The sequence below is a fragment of the Chrysochloris asiatica genome, unplaced genomic scaffold, assembly GCF_000296735.1.
Source record: "Chrysochloris asiatica unplaced genomic scaffold, ChrAsi1.0 scaffold00110, whole genome shotgun sequence".
NCBI classification, from domain to species: domain Eukaryota; kingdom Metazoa; phylum Chordata; class Mammalia; order Afrosoricida; family Chrysochloridae; genus Chrysochloris; species Chrysochloris asiatica.
This window is the reverse complement of record NW_006408628.1, coordinates 8,482,533-8,497,517: the sequence shown is the minus strand read 5'-3', so window position 1 is coordinate 8,497,517 and position 14,985 is coordinate 8,482,533. Positions and strand designations below refer to the sequence as shown.

General features: G+C 54.9%; 2 protein-coding genes across 3 annotated transcripts in view; both read right to left on the bottom strand.

Moving 5' to 3' along the window:
- Positions 1-2,166: 2,166 nt before the first annotated feature.
- CTDSP1 (CTD (carboxy-terminal domain, RNA polymerase II, polypeptide A) small phosphatase 1) lies at positions 2,167-6,423 on the bottom strand. Its single transcript, XM_006867809.1, has 7 exons — positions 6,021-6,423; positions 4,417-4,565; positions 3,936-4,040; positions 3,760-3,816; positions 3,052-3,144; positions 2,778-2,963; positions 2,167-2,295 (listed from the first exon to the last, which is right to left on the bottom strand). The coding sequence occupies exons 1-7, from the start codon at positions 6,085-6,087 to the stop codon at positions 2,167-2,169; spliced, it is 786 nt and encodes a 261-aa protein (XP_006867871.1). The 5' UTR covers positions 6,088-6,423.
- A 4,777-nt stretch (positions 6,424-11,200) lies between these two features.
- The window catches only part of SLC11A1 (solute carrier family 11 (proton-coupled divalent metal ion transporter), member 1), a 10,426-nt gene continuing 6,641 nt past the window's right edge, over positions 11,201-14,985 (bottom strand). Inside the window, exons 9-14 of one of the 2 annotated variants that reach the window (XM_006867807.1) lie at positions 14,023-14,112; positions 13,773-13,892; positions 13,233-13,382; positions 12,782-12,855; positions 11,461-11,614; positions 11,201-11,325 (exon numbers count right to left, since the gene is read on the bottom strand). In XM_006867807.1, coding sequence (XP_006867869.1) covers positions 11,215-11,325; positions 11,461-11,614; positions 12,782-12,855; positions 13,233-13,382; positions 13,773-13,892; positions 14,023-14,112 — 699 coding nt within the window. In that variant the 3' untranslated portion in view covers positions 11,201-11,214. The remainder of the gene's footprint in view (positions 11,326-11,460; positions 11,615-12,781; positions 12,856-13,232; positions 13,383-13,772; positions 13,893-14,022; positions 14,113-14,985) is intronic. The other variant, XM_006867808.1, reaches the window with a different exon arrangement.

Sequence of the window (14,985 nt, the reverse complement as noted above, 5' to 3'; positions counted from 1 at the left end):
TTCAAAAGTTCTTCTATTGGGAGCGCTCGGCTTCCCCAACTCTCCCACGCTCCCCACCTCGCCCTCGCGGGGCCTCCCCAGCCCCTCCCCGTCCGCCCGAAGGCAGACACCACACCCCCTCCTCGTCCCTAAACAGAGTCCCTGGGGCCTCCAGACACAGGCGTCCTCGGTTTAGTTATTGTGTTCCGGCATTTAAGCAGCGATCCCAAAGACAGAGTAGAACGGCTTCCATATGGTGCGATACTGTAGAGTAAACATTAGACTGCTAACTACAAAGTCAGCAGTTCAAACTCACCAGTGACTCCACAGCACTTACCAATTTTGATGGAAACATATTATCAAGTCTTTTTCCCACGGAGCTACTGGGTGGGTTTCAATAGAGGCGTTCTCAACCTCCAGGGGGGATGCCTCCATTTTGCAGACCAGGTAACTGAGGTTCAGCAAGTAAAAACTCTGCTTCTGACCCTACTTGGGTCACTCTTGAAGCCCCAAAGAGGCAGACCATCTCTGTTCCACTAACACCCACTTCAGTGAGATATTCACAGATTCAGCCCCACTCAACCCTGCCCCCCAATAATCACAGAGACAGGATTAGGGGGGTCTGGCTCTCTTTAGTTCTCAAACTGGGGCTTTGTCAGAGAAGGCACTTAAATGGACAGATCACCCACCTCAGCCAACCATCCTCCCCCTACCCCAACTCTCCATGGTGGGGAAACAAGGACCTCTCCACTTGCCACTCCTCTTGGCACTGGTATGAGTCCCCTTAACCGTTAAGGCCCTGGGAGAGCCCAAGGCTGAGACCTCCAAACACAGTATGCAGGAGGAAGGATTCCAGATACCAAGGCCAGAAGTCAGGGTGTCCTGGGATAGCCCCCAGCCAGCGGGGGTGAGCAGGCCAGGGGGATGAGAGGGTGGGGGTAGGGGTTTGGCATGCCGGAGGGGGGCAACTTGGCCAGACTTCTTGGATACCCCCAAGCCCTACAAGAAGGGCTCTATCCCCTGCAGATCCCCCAAAGGCACTGATGAAGTGTAGAATGGGTGGGGGAGGCACCCATTCGATGGTACAGAGACCTCCCTCCACTCTGATGGTGAGCTCAGTACAGTGTAGCACAGGTGCTCAATAAATGATTCTTCAATGAAGGAACAGAGCAAATGGGGTGTGAAAGACAGAGGACAGAATGGGGCCCTTGGGCCCAGCTTGTTTCAGTCAGAAAAATAGCAATTTAAAAATTGTAAAAATCCTTTTCCTCCCTCGCCCACAATTTATGGGTCCAGGAAAGGGATGAGGGAGGGGCGTCTCTGCCCCAACCCCTCCATCTCCCCTCCCCTCAAAATCTATATACACATATACATATTTATATGACACCACACTGGGGTCCTGGCTAGACCCCACTCATAGCTAGGGGAGACAAGTCGCAGGTCACAGGTGGTTAAGGCATATGTGAAGGGCCAGGTTTGGGTGATGGGAGCAGCCCTCAACCCTGGAGAAGCTGGACTCTGAGGTCTTAAGGCTAGATCTTGCTACCTTCATAGGTGGTAACAGATCATCTCCCCTCCCTGGCAAAGATTGATGGAATATTATCAGTCTTCAGGGAGGCCATGGGAACCTGGATTGCAGTGTGCTACATACAGGAGGCTCTAGGAAAGAGGAGCTGCCCAGGATGGTGCCCCTGAAAAAGCTGGGTAGAGCAGAGGGGCTCTATGCAAGGCACTTGTGTCCACTGTTCCCAGGTTGTGGTCCAAGGCATGGGCAGCAGGAAACATGCCCCCCAACAAAGCACAACTGGAAGGGGCCCAGGGGCCCAATTTGGCAGCACATGGAGGAGAGAAACACAGAGAGGGAGAGAGGGAGAGAGGGAGAGAGGGAGAAGAGAGGGAGAGAGGGAGAGAGGGAGCGGCTCACAGGGCCCCAGCAGGCCTCCCAAGAAGGCACAGTGGGGTTTAAGGCACTGACACGGGGACCCCAGGGCTCATCACCCTTAGTGCCACCTGCTGCCCTCTCTGTAGCTGGGCCAGGCTGCTGGGGGAGGCACTTGCTCAGTGCCTCCCCCTAGCACTGAGTGGGGCAACTCATGGGTTTGCTTAAGGAGCAGTGGGCACCGCCAAGTCCGAGCGTGAGGAGGTGTGGGCAGTGGTCGGGGCTCATCCTAGCCCCCTCCAGCCTCACTAGCTCCCAGGCCGAGGCTGCCTGAGCACCGAGTATACATCGTCCACGCGGCTGAGTTGCTCGAAGAAGGGGAGGAGGTCGTGAAGCTCCGTGTCACTCATATTGTCAAACCACGAGGCCACTGGTACCTGGGCAGATGAAGATGGAGCAGTGAGGGGGGTACCTGTGGCCTGGGGCACAGAACGTCCAAGCCAGTCCTCAGCACCTACTTGGGTGCTGGCAGCCCCACCCCAGAAGGCTGGCTCCCCTCACCCATGGTTTTCAAACTTTTTGACAGCACATTCAGAGTGAAGCAAGTTTCTTAAACAATGCTTCCCCTGGTTGTGTACAAATCACCCCAATGTTTTCTGTTCTATACGGGGGCTTCCAAAAGGTCATGGAAAAACAAACTGAAAAGATAAGAGAAGCCACAGTTGACAGTATGGAAGATTGAAACTGTTCCCGTGCCTAGTATGGGCTCAAGCCCTAGGTGGGAAACTTCTACACATGAAGTACCTCTTGGAGGGTGTAAACAGAGGCAGGAAGCTGAGGCCTGGGAGAAGGGCCCAGGGCCTGGATGCTGCCCAGTTTGGCCCTTTTCTTGGGTCTCAGTGTGTCCAGTGGCACTCACAGCATTGTCCGGGTGGAAGACATATGAAGCGGGCGAGTTGTCGAGGATAAGCACCCGCCGCAGGTCTCGGCCCAGCCGGCTCAGGTCCTTCACATAGTTTCCCCGGTGGAAGACGCATGACTCACGAAATAGCCGGGCCCGGAAGGCCCCCCACTTATCTAGCAGATCAGCTACTGGGTCTGCATACTAGGGGCAAAAGGAGGTGGGTCATCCTGTGGTCACCAGGGTACACTGGGGGTGGGTGGAAGGATTCTTTGGGAGGGTGGGCACTCACCTTGGCGAGGCTGGCAGTGAACAGCACGCATTCAAAGAGCTCACCCATTCGTTGCAGGAACTCGTCAACATGGGGCCGCTTTAACACGTAGACCTAAGGGGTGGGCCAGTGAGGGGACTGCAGGGAAGCCACAGGGGGCTGGCTGAGGATTAGGAGGGGAGTGGGTAGGAGGAGATGGAGGGACATAGGAGGAGACTGATCCTAGAGCCTACAGACGCAACTTAGCCGGTCATTCCAATTGTCTCTGGGGATATCATCCACCCTCCCAAAAGATCAAAATGAACTTCTGGCTCTTGGCTGGTTCCAGCCCCTCCTCAGGGAAATCACTAATTCTGAGTCCCTTAGCTAAATGAGGGTGGCCCCCTCACCATAGGGCTGCAGGGCACCGGCCCCCAAGCCAAGTAATGGAGAACAGGCTGGACAAACACACAACCTATCCTGAATTACTTGAACTGGGTCCCGGGCAGGGTGAGGCAAGGGGGCATGGTGAGGGGGTCAGGAAGAGGAACCCCCACATTGCAGGTCCAGGAGTCCAGCAAGTTCCTGAGGAACTGTGTGGCCTTGAACAAGTCTCACACTCTCTCTGGTCCTCTGACTTTCAGAGAGCTATCAAAGAAAGCCCCATCCCAGGGCTCTCAGGATAGGTAGGAGGAGCCTGAAGTCTAGAAGACGGTGCCTAGCCCATTTGACTCCTCTGCTGCCCCTCACCTGGTGAATCACCCCATCAATTTCCACAGGGATGATGAAGTCTGCATTGTTCACTGGCTGTGGAAGAAAAGAGAGGCTGCAACTGGGCCTGGAGCCTAAGGGGTCATAGTCCAGCCTAGGCCCCCTCCCAGGTCAAGACTAAGACCCTGGGCAGAAGGCTGCTGGGCAGGGCCCACCTTGAAGGAGCTGTGCACCAGGGTTTCGTCCAGGTCAATGACCACGCAGATCTTGTCTGAGTCCTGGGCCTTGGCCTCGGGGAGCAGGTACTGGACAGGGGTGTGCTATGGAGAGGCACAGGGCTGGCTGAGGTACCCCTTGAAAACCCCAATCATTTCTTCATTGTTTTTCCCCCCACCATCCCTCTTCCTGAGGAGTCACAGGGGCAGTGGGGAGAGATCACCTCCTCCCCAGCGTTACTTCTGCCAACTATGGAACGTGGGCCTCACTTCCCCACCTGTAAGACCAAGGTAAAGGGAAGATTCCTAAACGGAAAGGATTCAGGTGTCCCCTAGTTAAGGTGCCTTCACTGGGTAGCAGTCTTGAGGTGGACAACCAGTCTTGGACCTGGTGGGGAGACTCCCACCCTCCTTCTCTGTATCTCACAGGGCCTTTGGGCAGACACTGAAATACATGACCAGGAGTCCTAATCCCACATACCTTGGGGACAGCGCCATTCTCCTCCACAAGCAGGGGTGCCCCGCTGTGGGTGGGCAGAGCCTCGGCATCATCACGGCACACACAGCAGAAGAGTGAGTGGAGGATCCCCCTACTACGGGGCTTCTGGGAAGCCGTTGACTTGTGGTCACCTGAAGCAGGGAGGCCCAAGGTGGGGGTGTGCACACTAGCCTGAAAAGGCTGGAATGAACCTGGTCACGCTGCTTCATCAAGGTGCTGGGACCTCCCTAAACTGCCCAAGCCAGGGTCCCAACCATTATTTGTTCCAGGCCACCCTACAGACCCCCATACTTAGATTGGCACAAACACACCTGTACTATGTATGGCGTGAGCTGGCAGGGGTGGGGGTTGAGGTGGGGTGGGGGTGTTTGCTGTTTTTTTTCTCAGTCGCAAATAAAATGCTACTTAAAGATTCAACCTATAGGGCATGCCTTCTGTCACCTAGCCCCACCTACCTGAGCCAACCATGCTCAACAGGTCTCCTGCCAAGGAGGGCTGGAGTGGAGAGTAGGGGAATTGTCACTCATTCCCACCTTCCTCTCATCTTCTTCACTACTGACCCCATGAATCCAAAGTCCCCTCTAAGGCTAGGTCCAAAGGTAGGTGGTGGGGGCTTCCATGAAGCAGTTAAGCAGCTATGGGCCAGAAAGTATGTGGGGGCCATCTGTAGACCCTGCCTTGTCCACCCCACTAGGATCTCTGACCTGGAGTGAATGATTGACAGACCTACTCTCTACAACCCCCTGGGGGGCGGGTCAGGGGAGGGGACTGCCACTGAGCAGGGCAAGGTCCAGGCAGAAGGTGGGCAGACTGGGTAGGGGTGGGGTACAGACTTTCAAACTGCTAAAGTCAACACCAAGCCAGGGACAGGCAGAGCCCCAAGCCAGGCCAGCCATACCCCAGGGCCTAGGCTATGCAGAGCAGCTGCCTGGGTCCGTACATGTGTGCACAGGCCCTGCACCCAAGGGTCTGCAGCTGGGACACAGTGTGCCCGGTCCAGTGCTCGACCCCTCATTAGGAGCCCAAGGTTAGCACTGGTGCTCGAGAGGTTCAGGGATCTCCCCCGCCCCGTACGACACGGAAGTTTGTGTGGAGCCCCACTGTGTATTGGCGGGAGATCCTTCCAACCCTCTGGACCCCACTGTCACCTCCGAGCCCCCTTCCCCGAAGCGACCAGGGCCCAGTGGGGGCGGAGTCTCAGAGGGTGGCCTGAAGGCGCGCTCTTCAACCCCCCCACCTCCCAGCCCCAATGGCGCCAACAGGGGGTGGGGGTGGGGGAGGGAGGGCTGGACACCCAGGCACCGTGCACAGCCTGCCAGAGAAATCCCGAAAGAGTCCTTTCTCACTACCCTGCCTCAGTTTCTCCACCCCTGGAAAACGCAAACAACCAAAGGGAGCGGAGGCCCCGCCCCACGTCTCTGAGCCTCCGCAAATTCTTACTCTCTCCTCGCTCCTTCTCGGGCTGGGAGTTCCCGTAGGGATCCGGTTGGACCAAAGGGGGCGCCGGTGGCAGCCCGTGGAGGATCCCAGCCCCCTCCTCCCTCCGGTGGTGCCCGGCTCCAGACCCCGTCCAAGACCCCCTGTACCTTTGCCCCGCAGCGGGCCCCGTGCCTCCTCCTTGCTGATCTGAGTAATGACGGCCGAGCTGTCCATGGGGCCGGGCGCGCTCCGCTCCGGCCGGACTCTGGCCCGGGCGCCCGGCCTCCCCCCCGGCTCGGGCCGGAATCGGGGCGCGGGGGGGAGGGGAGGGGTGGGAGGGAGGGATCCCCGCGAGCTTCAGAGGGGAGGGGAGCTAGGCTCAAGGGGGGAGGGGGAGGGAGGGGGCGCGGAGGAAACTTTGTTACAACATGGAGTTTCCTCCCCGCGAGGCGGATGCAAACATGGAACCCGGGCGCCGTTTCAAGGCTCCCCCTTAAAAGGGCAACGGCTTCGTCGTGACCTGGACTCAGCCGCCGCTTTCATCACTTCTGGGGCCGGCGCAGCTAGGCGAGCGGTGGGGCGGACCCGACTGGGTTCTTGCCGCGCTCCAGGGGGCGTCGCCTCCTTTCCTGCTGCCCGCCCGCTAACGGGGGGAGGGGGCCTAGCTTCTGCGGCTGCGTGGCAAGGCCGGGGCCGGCCCACTGTTCCAGGCCGCTGAGCAGCCAGGACCAGGGTCCGCCCCGCCCTCATCGCCCACGCCCGGTGAGGATGTTGTGGCCCCACCTCTGCGCATTCCGAGGGTCGGAGACCGGCAGCTTCTCAGTTTTCTCATCCTGGGAAATGGGGATGGTGCGAACTCATCTGTAAGATGGGTCATCTTTTTTAGTCAGGTGGTAGAAAGGAAAGCGTGAGCGCGAGGAAGCTTTTTGCTAACTCCAAATGGGACTTTTTTTTTTTTTTAATTTAACTAGACTGATCCTCACCCCCACTGTAATCTCGGGGGCGAGGTGATTCAAGTCTGGCGAGGTCATTCAAGTCTGCCCCAGGTCGTCCTCTGCTGAACTTCTTCTGGACCCCCGCACACCCTACCCTTGTGTTCACGCGGATCACCTCGCGTTCTTGCGAGCAGAAGCCGAGCGCTTTGCTGCCTCTGGGTCCTCTTGGGCACTGTTCCCTTCGCCATCGACCTCGATGAAATGCCACTTAGTCCAAGAGGTCTTCCCAGGTCCCGCTCTCCCCACACCTCCCGAGCCCTCACTCGCTGGCTCTCTGCGATTATGAGGGTTGGAGGGAGCACTGTGACTCCTGGGACTCGCTTGTGTTCCTACGGACCCTGCACACAGTAGGAGAGTTCATCATTGCTGGCCACATGCCCGGCCTTGGTGGAACCTCAAGCGCCAACGGCTCCACTACGGATTTGAAATACCAGGGCCCAGCCTGGTATGTTGGGGGGGCTACCCCGACCTGAAGGGGCTTGGTGTTCCAAGCGGTAACTCCTCCGCGCCATGTGCGGTGGGGGGAGGGGGGTGTTCCTTTCCTTTCATCATTACTATCCTGTATTTGTTATTTTGAAAACGGGGTCCTAGTGTGGCGCTGTAGGATAAACACTGGACTGCTAACCGCAAGGTCGGCGATTCAGCCGCTCCTCGGAAACCTAATATCCAAGGTCGCTGAGTCGGAAACAACTGGCGGCTCTTAACAATTCAAAAAATAACCCTGAAACTCAGCTTTGAGAAACACGCCCCAGCACTTCCTTTCTTTCCTGCCTACCCACAAAACCGACACGTCCAGTCCCATCTACGCCCGGAGGGAGCGCGGCGCACGTCTGCCAGGTCGGCGGACCCGGAGGGGTGTAGGGCTGGGACTCCCACGCGGGTCCCCTCCTGCATTACTGCACCCGCTTGGCGCCTTCGTTGCGCTTCACTCGACTGACCACTTGTTAGCGTGCAGCGAGCCCTTCGCCTGACAGAGGTTTCGCCCGTCTAACAGACAAGGAAACTGAGCTCAGAGAAGTGGCTGGCCTAGGCCCACCAACGAGGGACAGAGGCGCGACTCTAGCCGTAGGGCTGAGCTCCCTCTCTTCTGGCTGGCCCTGGGGCAGAGCGCCGCTTTGTCTGTGGACGCCCGGGCCACACTAACTCCGAAAGTTGAGTCTACCGGCCGAATGAGCCCCTGGCCTGAGCTCGCTTCCCTCTTGTAGGCGTCCCAATCTCCAGCTGTGAGCGGGAAACTGGCCCTTGTATCCTGTGAGGATCAGAGGAGCTGACAAGAATGGAGTACTGAGCAGGGTCGGGCCGCTGTCCCCCTCCCAGTTCCCCAAATTGGCCCACCCCGACCTCATAGGATTCCTCACCTCCCGCCCCCAACACATGCCTATTGTCACCTTCAAGTCTTTGGAAATGCAGATCAAGGCCGAGCGGTGGAGCAACTTCAGTCTTGACTTTGATACCTTCCTAAGGCCTGGGTGGGGGTAGTTCCAGAGTTGAATCAGAAGCTTCCCTGCAGCACAGGTTCTGAAGGATTTTGTGGGGAGAGAGGAGCTGGTGGAAGTGGTCTGCAGGGTGGGGAGGAGCAGTGCTTTGGGTTTCCACACTGAGCCGGGGGTCCATATTCAGTTCCTATCCCCTCTTTCCCAGCAACGTATTAAGTGCCATCGAGTCAGTTCTGACTCATAGGACCTTGTATAGGGTTTGCGAGGGGGTTGAATTTTTATTCTACAGAACCACACCAGGACTCTTAAGTGTCACTTTACAACTAAGCAATTAAGTGTCCCTTTATCTACACAATTATTTTAATCTGTTTCATATTTGCATCCCCAGGAGGAGGAAAACTAGGGTGCCTGAATCTATCTGGCTACCGTGGACAAATGTCTTTTCCATTCAGCACCTTAACTTCCCCATCTGCCAAATAGGGTAGGTAAGAACCCATTCCCAAGGGAGAAGCAGGGAACTCTGCAGAAAGACTGGCATCAGTACCAGGGCCATCCCCAATCTGGAAGGCTACTGGGAGCATCTGGAAGGGAAACTGAGCAACTTCTAAGTTAGATCTGAGTCTGGTGGCCTGGGAGGGCCTGAGTGCATTAACCACCGCTTGGATCTTTAGCTAGCCTTCTGGGCCCCTCACCAGTCCTAGGTTAACAGGTCTAGGACCAACCTACCTTTGTTGCCAAGTTGCTGTGGAGTCGGTTTCGACTCCCCTACATAGGTTTTCTAATGCTTTAAATTAAAAAAAAAAAAAAAAAGTGGGAGCACAAAGCCTCATGTTTTTCCCCCATGGAGCAGCTGCTGGGTTAGAACTGTCAACACTGCAGTTTGTAGTCTAGTGCGTATTCGACAGAACTGTAGCACTAGCATGCCTTTTTAGGTTCCTTATTACCTGCCCCAACCCCATCCACAATAATCTAAGTACTCCCCACAAGGTGTCTTGTTTCTACCATTTTGCACACCAGATCCCATTCCAGACAGACTTGACCACTACCTGATTTCCTCCCCCCACCCCCAATTCCCAAATAATTTTCAAAATCTGCGCTGTGGGTTAATGCGCTGGACTGCAAAGCCGGTTTGAACCGCAACTACCAAGGAGCTGGAGTCCTGGTGTGGCGCTGCAGGATAATGTGCTGGGCCGTAAGGTCAGTTTGAAACTAAAGGTCGGCGGTTCAAACCCACCAGCCATTCTTTGGAAACCCTATGGGTTTCTATGGGTCGGAACCGATTCGATAACAACCAAGGAGCCATTGTCCCTTTGCACCCTTCTACTCTGTCCCATCCCACTTTACAGAGTTTTGTTGTCATTGTTTATCTGTCTCTGCATTGGAACCAGCTACTAGAGAGCTGCCAATCGCCTTTACTTCAGGCTGTTCTCTCTCCTTCCGTCTTGCTTAGCGGAGGGACCTGAGAGGTGCGCAGGGTGTACATCAGGACCCTTCCAGGGAGCTGGCCAGAGGTCTGGGAGATGCCTTTTTATACTATCCCTTTCCCCCTCATCCATCCCTTTCGTCTGCGCACGTGGGCCCCATCCTCTGCAGGAACAAGCTAGTAGAACGACGCTTCTGCTCTGGTACTCTTTACCGCCGCTGCCCGGAGGGAGCCAGACCAGTCACATCCCTTCCCTCCATGAGGGCCCCACTAGCACCGTCGCCCTTTTAAGAAAGAGGAAATTCTTCTCATAAACAAGCGCCCCAACCTGAAAAAAGCCACGCCGCCTGCCCCACCGGGTCCCCGAGAATTCAGGGGTTAGTTCTAGGCAGCGTCTGCCCCGAGCTCCACACGGGAAGGACCAGAGGCCCTTCCAAGTACTGTCTCTCAGAAGCTGGGCGGCTAGGTCTTGAGGGACAGGAGGAGGAATCTAGGGGAGCCTAGAAACGGCCCAGGGAGTGTCTGTAAAGAGCAGCCCCTTCTCTGGGCGAAGGGGCGTCTGGCGGCTCCTAGGGGAAGAGTGGGTAGCCCGCCCACATTGCTTTCTCCTTCCTTTCTTCCGGGGCGGATTCCTGCACCCCGGGGCACTTAGACCACAGCATCCGCCCCTCCCGAAGGTTGAGGCGGAAGCTGGGAGTGCCCGCGTTCGGGACCTTCCCTGCCCCTAGGGGGAGCTGGGAGTCAGCGCCCTGGGAGCGTTAACAGCTTCGCGTGGGAGTCCCGGCCGTATGGTCCCCTGGGGAAACGGCAAATGAATTGGACCTGGGAGGCACGGACTCTTGGGTTCTTTATGAGCTGGTGCTCGCTGAGAGGAGAACCGAACCTCCACTTTGCTACTTGGAAAATGAGTTGCGGACAGGACAGAAGGCTGAGGCCACCCAGCTGAGAGCGGAACAAGGCCGACTGAGTAGAGGGAGGGGATGGAGCCCCCTCTCTGCCTTCTGTTTCTCTTTTTTGTACTAAGATTTGTTTAGTATTCACCAGACTCTTTCTCTAACGTGCCAGTTTGGAGCTTGTGTCCTGCCCCTTACTGGGTAGGTTTGTCGGAGTCACTTCTTGTTAAGTGCCGAGTCTCTGAGCAGCTGCTGGTTTGAATCTCCGACCTTGTGGTTCGAAGTTCTTATCCTACAGCGCTACACCAGGGCTCCTGGGTCACCATTAGAGATGCACAATAAATATTTTTGAATGCTTTAAAAACAACAACAAAAACAACAACAACAATGCCAGACATTATGCTGAATTGCAAAATGTTTGTTGTTCCCATTTTACAGATGACGACAGTGAAACCCGGAGTTAATCACTTGTTCAGGCTAGGAAGCTTCAGGTCCTGTTGTCATGGATCCCTGGTGGGCCTGCCTCCAATACTTTGTACTCCATCTTTCCATCTTGCTGTCTCCATGCCCCTGCTACCCTGTCCAGTAGGCCAGATGTCTGCCCCAGTGGGGGCTTATCCAGATACCCTTCCCATCTGCTCCTCTTCAGGAAGCCCATACAGGAAGTGCTGGTGGGAGCTGTGAGCCAGGAAGACAGCTCCATGGGCGATGCAACAGGTCCAGACCTGGGGGAGGAGGTGGCCATGAGTGGGACAGGGATATCTGGAGAAGCCCCCATTCGTTGCTCCCACGTCCCTTCTGTTGCCTCCTCTCCTAGCTTCCCCGATGCCCAAGGCATTGTCCTTTTGGCCCCACAATACCAAGTAGATGGTAAGTCCCAGGTACGCTACTGCCAGCAGAGCTACAAGACCAAAGTAGGCAGGGTAGGGGAGATCCGGCAGGTATGTGACCACGAAATACAGGTTGATAGCACAGACCAGGAACATGATGGATGAAGTGATGATCTTGCTCAGGCTAGGGAATAGAAGGGAGTCAATCCTGTTTGAATGCAGTTAGACCACCCACCTCTCCACCACTTCCTCCGCCAGTGCTCTTAGGCAGTTCAGAGCTCTGAGGAGGGGAACGCAGACCCATAGCAACTGGTACATTGGGTTTCCAAGGCTGTAAATCTTTACTGGAGCAGAAAGCCTCAGAGATATTCAAAGCCTGATTTGCTGACCTGTGAAGCCTGGAGCAGACCCCCAACTCACGTCCACCCCTGGGGTCCTCTACAAACAGCACACACAAACACACACAGTCCTTCAATCTCTCAGAGCCTCAATCTCCCCACATAAATAATACTGTAACGGTGGTGGTGTTTGGGGTTAAATGCCTGTCCAGTAGTTCAGATTCTTAGTGACCTTGTGCTGGGGGGGGGGGGGGGGGGGGGGGGGGGGGGGGGGGGGGGGGGGGGGGGGGGGGGGGGGGGGGGGGGGGGGGGGGGGGGGGCTATTTCTGCCAAGGGACATTTGGATATTTATAACATCACTGTATATAAATTTATGTTGTTATGGAAAAAGCTCTCAGATTTATTGAATTTCACTTCCCTCCTGTAGTTGCCTTGGCAGGGTCAGACCAGATGATTTGGAGGGCTTATATAAGGCCCATGGGCTAGACATTTCCCACCCCTGCATAGGGTTTCCAAGGAGTGGCTGGTGAGTTTGAACCACCGACCTTGCAGTGTTAGTTTAACAGCGTCACACCAAGACTCCACCTCATTGTTGTTGTTATTGTTAAGTGCTGTCGAGTCAATGCTGACTCATATGGACCCTGTATAGGATTTCTGAGGCTTTTCAAATCTTTTCTGGAGCAGAAAGCCTCATATTTTTCCTGCGGAGCTGCTAGTGGGCTCAAACTACCAACCTTGTGATTCGCAGTCCAGTTCTTATCTTACGTGTGGTAGTGAGAATGTTGTTGTTGTTAAGTGCCATCAAGTCGGTTCCGACCCATAGCGACCCTGAATAGGATTTCTGAGGCTGTAAACCTTTACGGGAGCAGAAATCCTCATCTTTCTCCTGTGGAGCAGCTGGTAGTTTCAAACTGCAGCCTGATTCGTAACCACTACACTACCTGAGCTCCCAGAGAATAGGCACTGGAAAAAGTGGTAATGCACATCCAATACTTGGCATAGCCAATACTCACCGGCCGTTGGCAAACTCGTGCATGAGGGCGGGCATGCTGGTGAATGTGAGGATAGGGAGTACAGCAAAGGGGAGCTGAGGAGAGCACAGAAGACAGGCTCAGGTGCCTGTCCTCAGATTATAGTGTGGGACTCCAAGCCTCCTCACCCCCCCTAAGGGGAGCACTTCAGCAAGCCCCTTAACCACCCTCACCTCAGTTTCCCCATCTCAGTGTAGTCCAAAGTTGTGAGGCTCCAACAAAGCAGATAAAAGGGTTTGGGGGCTCTGGCACAAGCGGCCTGAATTTACATTTCAGCCCTGTCACTTAGGTAGTCTGTCAATTTCCCCATCTGTAAAATGGGCGCAAGGGTGATTCTGCCCTCTCAGGACGATTGTGGGGATTACAGGAGCCGTGGAAGCCTCAGTGGGGGATTGCTGAGATGCCTATGTAGCTCAAGAACAACGGGGCTCACCAGCAGGCTCTGCAGCACGTTAAGGAAGTCGTTGAGGACTGACAGGTCCCTCAGGTCCCGGAAGACAGCCACAAGCACAGTGGGCAGGATGGCGCAGGAGCGGGTGAGGAGGACACGCGCAAAGCGGGACCATCGCAACCTCAGGAAGCCCTGGGTATAAGTGAACGTCTTGGGATGTGTGTGTGTGTGTGTAGGTAGGTGGGTAGGTGGGTGGCTCTGGATATTCCAGAAGAGAAACTTTCTGGTGCTCCTCATGCCTCTGGGGACCCCTCTGTTTTTCTGCCTGTGAAGTGGGGACACAGTTCTGTTCCTAGTTGGTGGAAAGGGGATGGATGGAGTGGGATAATGGGGCTTCTCCCCCACGACTGACAGTTGAAGAGAAAACAGCTTTGCAAAAAAGGCTCTTGCTGGTCCCCTTATTTCTCTGAACCTCAGTTTCTCATCTGTCAAGTTTATAATGGCAGCCTCGGGCCCAGGAAGGCTCGCGCTGACGCCCCCCTGTGAGACTTGTCCTTTGACTCCGCCCGCCCTTGTTCCCACCTCCATCACGAACTGTCCCGCGTAGGTGCCCGTCATGGTGGAGCTCTGCCCCGCAGCCAGCAGACCCACCGCCCAGATGTAGAGGGCTGCGGGCCCAAAGAGGCAGCCCAGGATCACGCCCTGGAGGGAGGAGGGTGGTCTGACCCGGTGCCCCACCTCGCCCCATCCCAGAGCAGGCTCCGCCTCTGGTGGGTGGGCCGAGGAGCCTAGGGGCTTCTAACTCTTCCCCGCCACCGTGCCCAGTGCTCACTCCTCGGTAGATGTCCACATCCGCGGTACCGTTGTTCTGAGGGAAGATCTCGGCATAGCGGTGGAGGCTGCTGTTGGCACAGATGTTGAACTGCGGCCACCGAGATAGGAGGAGAGAAATGTGAAGCGCAGTCAGTCGTGGGCAATCAGACCTCAAAGCCTTTTTAGAGTGCTCGAAGCCAGTGAACTAACTTTGCCCAAATAGATTTTCTTTTTTTTTTCGAAAAAAATTACATTTTTATTTAAACACACAACACATTTACAGCATGCAGGTTAACTTAAAATGATATGGCGTCTTCCCCAAACCAATTATTTTTTAATGTGTCTTCAAGCACTGAAAATAAGCAGCATATTCCACAGGTAGACTCAGACTCTTTGCTGTCATCTCGTCAAATTGAGTTATGCACAGTAGTTAGTATTCTTAAGTTAGGCAAATAATTTAATTGATCACCATGAATAAATACTACTTTTATTTCACTTTCTCTTTTGAATCATTTACCATTTCAGAGGAACATAAATATATCTAGTCAAAAAAGAAAAGACTTTGCTAAATGAAGTATAAATGTTCTATATGATCAGAACCAAATAGATTTTGACTATTATATATATATATATATAGTTAAGGAGCTCTGGTTGCATAGTGGCTACGAGTCGGGCTAACCTCAAGGTCAGCAGTTCGAAACTACAAACCGTTCTGCGGTAGAAAGATGAGGCTTTCTGTTCCTGTAAAGATTTACAGCCTCGGAAACTCTATACAGGGCAATGAGTCGGAACCGACTCCATGGCACAGTACCACCACCACCATATATTGTTTAGTGTTGTCGAGTCAGTTCCGGCTCATAGCAACCTTGTATAGGGTTTCTGAGGAGCGACTGGTGGATTTGAACCGTCGACCTTGCAGTTCAAACCAACACTGTAGTAGAGTGCTTATCCTACAGCACCACACCAGGAGTCTATATATATA